Source organism: Henckelia pumila, chromosome 1 (assembly GCF_033568475.1).
Source record: "Henckelia pumila isolate YLH828 chromosome 1, ASM3356847v2, whole genome shotgun sequence".
In the NCBI taxonomy this organism is placed as follows: Eukaryota; Viridiplantae; Streptophyta; class Magnoliopsida; order Lamiales; family Gesneriaceae; genus Henckelia; species Henckelia pumila.
In genome coordinates, this window is record NC_133120.1 from 79,704,755 (window position 1) to 79,711,134 (window position 6,380).

At 34.8% G+C, this 6,380-nt stretch overlaps 1 protein-coding gene across 1 annotated transcript; it reads right to left on the minus strand.

Moving 5' to 3' along the window:
* Positions 1–1,013: 1,013 nt before the first annotated feature.
* On the minus strand, positions 1,014–5,727 carry LOC140878848 (uncharacterized). Its single transcript, XM_073282473.1, has 13 exons — positions 5,509–5,727; positions 5,236–5,323; positions 4,964–5,138; positions 4,749–4,839; positions 4,154–4,189; positions 3,950–4,048; positions 3,515–3,639; positions 3,373–3,421; positions 3,172–3,261; positions 3,009–3,062; positions 1,971–2,036; positions 1,464–1,561; positions 1,014–1,386 (listed from the first exon to the last, which is right to left on the minus strand). Exons 1-13 carry the CDS (start codon positions 5,584–5,586, stop codon positions 1,323–1,325), a joined length of 1,113 nt encoding a protein of 370 aa, XP_073138574.1. The 5' UTR covers positions 5,587–5,727; the 3' UTR covers positions 1,014–1,322.
* Positions 5,728–6,380: the final 653 nt, after the last annotated feature.

Genomic DNA, 6,380 nt, shown 5'->3' on the forward strand with positions numbered 1-6,380 from the left:
TATTGTTTAGGGTTTTTGCCAAATCGTCAGACCGAACCAACTGAAATTAGAAAAACCGATTTTTTCCCACGGACGTATTTTAGAGATTGTTTGCAATAGATTGTGTTTTTGTAAAAGTGATTAATTTATAGATTATAAAAAAGCTAAGAAAAATCAAAAGTCGGTAGTATTTGGAAACAAGTGTGAAAGTGTTTGATAAATAAGTGATTAGAGTGATTTTAACAATGACCTTCTTATTAGAATCACTTTTGGATAATCATAATCACCACATGACTAGCTTTTGGATTTCAATTAAGTTAAGCATAAGCTAACACATAATCTAGGTTTAAGAAACACACAAAAATAATTTTTTTTAAGCCAAAAGCTAACAATCACTTTTTTTTAGTGATTGCAAACACTCCCTTAATATATGTCGGTTATCTAAATACTAGTTTAAATTCGTAGAAAAATAAATAAATAAATAAATCTGAAAGTAATTAAAAACTCATTTTCGCAAATAACTCTGACCTTACTCGTCCGCAGGTTGGAAGATGGAATCAGAGTGCCGTAGCCAATAGGAAGATGAAGTTGGGTTAGGGCAACAAATAGGTTTACTTCTTGATTTAGGATCTGTTTTTTAAAGCCCAAACACCAAAAAATTCTGAATTGATGGTCAAAGTCATGAAATTCCCCGGATAAATTTATTTTTATTCTGCTCATAAGCTAGTATACCTTGTGATTAATTTTAGAAATTTATAGCTATGACATCTTATTTTAAAAAAAATACTTTGATAACCAAAAAAATGAGTCTAAATAAATTGATATGCTAGTAAAAACTTCTATATGATCGTCACAATTCAATTTTATGAGATTAATTTTCAGCTCGAAAAATTTTAATTTTTATGTCAAAAATGTTATCTACAACTCATCGTAGATGAAAAAAAAATAAAATAAAATAAAATAAATAATAATAATAATAATTAGACTTGTTCTTCCTATTAATGAGCTTACAAATGATTTTTTAGCCATAAACGAGAAAATAATTTCATGATACAAATACCAAAACAATTGTATTACAGTACACACTCCATTACTCCAAGGACTCTTTCCCACTTATTGAGTTGTTTCACAGGGCTAATATCCTAGTTTCCAGCCACACAAAGCAATGAAAATAATGCCCGAGATCTGACTAGGCAACAAAACAGCCGCATTACAAAAACAACGGTACCGACTTCGGCAAAACACACCTTGTAAGGCAGATTACAGAGATGTTTGAAGATAAAAGATACATAGAAACATATTGACACAGGATGACCAAAATGTAAGATTATGAATTTATGCTCTCATTGCTGATTACATTGATTGCAGTATCTCTTGAAGTTCAAGCACTCTTCCACTAGAAAATCACTGCCAAGGAAACCAACACACTACATTATACCCCAAAATGTTTTTTGAACTGCACGATTTACCAGTAAATTACTTACAAGATTCTCTCTGCCATCTCAGAAGCTTCCCATCTTGGACTCCATGGACACTCTGTCAAGTTATTTGACTTGATAGGCACTCCATTTGAGTTGAAATGCTGCAATATGTTAAATTCATCTAACGGTAATTCTGTAGACATTTAATGGTAATACTATAGCTGGATGTTTACGATCATTTGAATATAATAATATATTCAAATCTTGACTGTTGAGGATGCTAGCACCGAACAGGAAGAAAGGGGAGGGGGTATAAACTTAGCAAGCAATGAAGTTATCAAGTTTAGTTTAAGTGGTTAGGTATATGAGAGATAAAATTCAAACCTTGAGTGATAGAGAAGAGACATTCATGTAGTCGAAACCAATTATTTTGAGCTAAGGAATGTTTGATGACAAAAATGATGATGACACTTGATAAAAAGAGGGCTGCATTGTTTCTATATTTGAAGATTGAACACATTTGCTTGTAAAAAGCAGTTTAATTGAAGGTAAAAATGTCAATCTTCTCACCTGGGAACTCTGAAGCACCAAAGTTGGTTTTTGTTTAGGGAACTGAAGAGAGAGGGTGATGTGCACCTGGTTCCACACAATCATTATAGTTAATGCAAATTACCAATAAGGAACACGGATTTGAACCATCAATTTTTCTTGGTGTGCGGTTGGGTGGGGTATTTTGATCATTTGGCCCACAAAAGAATAATACGAGCAATAATTGCGAACAACGAAAATACGAAGAAGATAAACTGATTGGGATCACTAAAGCCATGTTTAAATAAACCCTTACAATAATTTATGGTCGATTTCATCGACATGAGTTCAAAAGGAGCAACTGAACAAGGAAATCTACGATGATATTGCCAGGTTTGGCCATGAGTGTTTCTTTCATTCAACGCATGCAAGTAAAGTGCAGCAGAACTTTCATTTCCACGTGAAGATGGTTCAAACCATATGAAAAATATAATCAATTGAAGCATCCAGATAAAGACCGAATTCTCGAAATAGTGAATGTCTGAATCCTCTCCAGCACATGGAATATTAAGGGTTTCAAACCAAAAGCATGTGCAAGATGATAACTCGTAGGTGAGAACCCATAACCAAAAAAGAATAAGACTATTTTATTAAACTGGCATGTAAACAATCACTTCCTGCGACCTAAACCAGTGCCACCGATTGGCGGTACTCATGCACTCATTGTGGATAACACATTCATCATAAAACTATCATGATCAGCAATCAATTTTTTTACTTCTTGTTTCAAGGTGAGGCGTTGAACGTGCGGGAAGGGCAAAAGGCTAAAAGCTTCCGAGAAAAGGTCAGCGCTCTATAAAAGATGCATCTATACTGACTAAAAAGTGAATGTTCAAAACATCGACAACAAAGTTAACTAACAGTAGCAAAATTGGATGATGCAAATCCCAAACCAAAACATTTTTTTACTGGAAGTTTGGAACACCAACACCGGCATCACAAAGTTGATTGACGGTTGTATCTTGTTAAGCATAATCATAAAGGCAGGAAGTTAATAAAACATGCAATAACATATCCTACCAGAAATGTAAACACCCCAGAAGAAGCTAGGAATGTTGTCCTCCTACAAAAGACCTAAGAATCAAAGCAAAGATGCCTGAGCAATAGTCATAATAGTATGGGGGGAGCAAGCCATTAAAAATCAATCACTAGCTATTCCATCAGAAAGCTGAAGAAAGCAAACCGGATCAGCTTCTATAGGCCTTCCAAAAAGAGGAGCTAAAGCGGTGATAAACTTCCTTCTTAGTTCAATGGACGAGACTGCATCTTTAACCTATCAAGGAAATGTAGGTAAAATAGATCTCATTAATCTGCATCAACTAGTAATAACTCCGACTTGTATTTATGATAAGCATCGAGTTGAATTTATGTAACTGCAGAAAACCTGGGATTCCAGCATCTCTTCCAAAGTAGGAAGATATTCAGCCATGCACCTAAAGATGGAAACATCAAAAAAAATTTAGACCGTTTGTTTACTCAACTGAGCATTTCCCACAGAATGGAGAATATTGATCACAAATACTCACATCCCTTCTAACCAAGGAGGAAGTCTAAAATCATCAATAGAAAACAAAGCTTTCAACTCCGCCGAAGAAACCAACTTTAGTGGGGGTGGAGCAGTAGAAAACTTTTTACTAACTGGAAATATAACCTGCAAACAAAATAAAGTGCTTGCTGCTCGAAAGAAACACGGGCGACTTGATAAATGGGGTTGAATAGAAAACAAGGACGCCAAAAAACTGAGGAGACAGCAATTTATAGAATACTAAGAATTAACTTGATAGTATTTTGTCATTTGAGGACACAGGTTGACATAATATTGATTTAATTCAATAAGGAATTCATGGTTGATCGCACAGCAATTCGCAGGAGCGTGCTCCTCAACAGCTTGAGGGTGGAATAATAAATTAATCCAATAAATGTACATAATTTTGTGAGAGTATCATATTTTCCAAACCAACCTGTAAGTAGATCTTCTGTTGTTGTCTCCAGGTGGACCTAGCAACTAATTTATTTAAATCCATCGCCAGTAATGGTACAGAAAATTTAGCCTCCTCTGGCTACGCTACAATTTAGTGGCAAAATGACCACAGGCAGCGCCGGTCATAAATCAACATTTTCAAATGATACGAAGAAAACATACGAATCACCGGTCTTTTTATTACCTTGTCTGTGCCTGAACTCACATATGTTTCAATTCCCTGCAATAATATTCAGCAATTTGGATTGTCTCAAAACATCACGCTACATAAAAAGTTACATCAGAAAAACATGGAACAAGATATGCGTCCAAAAGCACAAAAGGCAAGAACAGGATGTGAGCACGATACATCAAAATGTCACGCAGGTCCAGGTTATTCCTTTAAATGTGCAAAGAACCTCTCCTGATATAAAAAGTGAACATATTACTGAAATAAAACTAAGGCAAATCCAAACATAAGTCCTACCTACCCACACCCCCTACGCTCCTCCACGTTGCAATACGAGTGCAAGAGCGAAATAGGGGACTTGGCTACGACAGAAGCTCAGGAGCCAGCTTCATCATAAGAGAATAATATTACCCTTACACAATGTTGAGATTTATATTGATAAATAATAACATAGGCAAAGTGGACAATTTTGATTAGCTTGTAGTTAAGTTTATTCCGAATGCAGCAAGCAGAAAGTGGTGAACACAGGTCATAATCTGGAAATTTAGCAACCAACAGATTCAAATGCTTATTCATATCCACTGTATGCGAAAGCTGTACAAACTCTAACCTTTCTTGAAAGAATAGTACTAATCTCAAACTTCAATCTATCATCGCCCACCTCCTCGATGCGCTTTCTTTGGTATGCCATGTATGAATCCCTGTGAGTTGCACAAAGACAACCATAAACCATGGCAAACATTCAATGCCACCGGCCCAAATTATATAAACATATTTTAGGTAGTGATTATCTCGTCATGCTGCAAAGGTCACAAAAATACTCACCGCAGCTCCATTATAAGAGACAACAATCGAGTTGGATCCTTACTGTTCCAATCAGTCAACCCATTTTTACCAGATTTTTCACTATCACCATGATATGGCAGAAAATTCTCATCCTCAGGCCCAAATATTATATCCGGAGCCGCCAACGGATAAACGGCATTGTATATAACTTCCCCTAGATTTCATAACCCAAAAAATAGAACACCAGAATGAATAAAAAGTGTCTTCAACGAACAAGAGAATGAACGCACGATCTATACAAGGATACTGACATCTGATACAGTCGAGGCAAAATGGAATGACTAAAGTGAATCGATCGAGCAAGCTAGGGTTTTTGCTGCCTGACCACATTTGCTCCACCTGCAACACGACGTCTTTTGTTATTCCCAATCACCTAGAACTCTCTAATCCAAAAACACATCAATTTCATTTCTTATTTCTTAAAGAATCAGAGAAAGATCAACATACATCATCGCATGCAAATGGACACAAAAAAGTTCACATGCAAAAACCTATATAAAGTAGCTGATGAAATTAACGCAAACCTTGATAGAGAGAGGAGAGTTGCTGAGTAAATAATTGAGCTGGGCGGCTATTAGCGGCGGTACGGTGTCGATCGCCATGGTCGCTCTGCTCGAGAGTGGAACAGATAAACAGAAGTCGGAGTAACAAAGCGGCGTCGTTTAACTCAGGGAATTCTTTATTTTATTTTTTTTAGATTAATTTTCTTTTTCCATTTTATGCGGAAGCAATTAAAGTGGGACTTCTCCTGCACCACTCTGCTTTTTTTGCACTTAGCTGGAAGAAGTGTTGTTTATACTTAATAATATCTTACTATGTTATATTATTTTATTTTTTTATTATTATATGACATCTTTTTTTCTAGTAATGTTCTTTTATTTGCTAAAATAACATTCATTTTGTGTCTTTATTTATTAGATGTTTTTGTTTGCCAATATTATCGTAAAAAACAACCAGTTTTTTTCCTCTAACATGAGTAAATCTTCTCATTTTTTATCTATTTGAGAACTTATCCTAAAATTTGGACTTCTTGAAAATGATAGTTTGAAAATAGTAAGACTAATTATGTAGAAAAACCAAAGGTTTATATACATGTGCGTGATGGATCAGATTTTTTGGTTTTACCTCGTATGGTGTAAATTTAACATAAAATTTCAAAGTAAGCTTTTTGCTCAAAATAACAGTATCAATCATTTAAATAGTATTTGCAACCTCTAAAAATAAATGATTATGAATTTTCTTAACAAATTTGTGAAGAAAATAATCCATAATCATTTATATTTAGAGGTTACAAACACTACCTTAGTATTTGAGAATATCTATACTTTTGCACAAAAACTTCTTCAATAATTTGCTTGCATTTGCATTGATTTATATACGATTTTTTTATAGACAT

Coding starts and splice junctions, on each gene's coding strand:
- LOC140878848 (XM_073282473.1), bottom strand. CDS start 5,586: ATGGCGATCGACACCGTACCGCCGCTAATAGCCGCCCAGCTCAATTAT. Junction 4,190..4,748: donor GTACTATTCTTTCAAGAAAG/GTTAGAGTTTGT, acceptor ATATTATTGCAG/GGAATTGAAACATATGTGAG. Junction 3,640..3,949: donor AACAGAAGATCTACTTACAG/GTTGGTTTGGAA, acceptor TTTTGTTTGCAG/GTTATATTTCCAGTTAGTAA.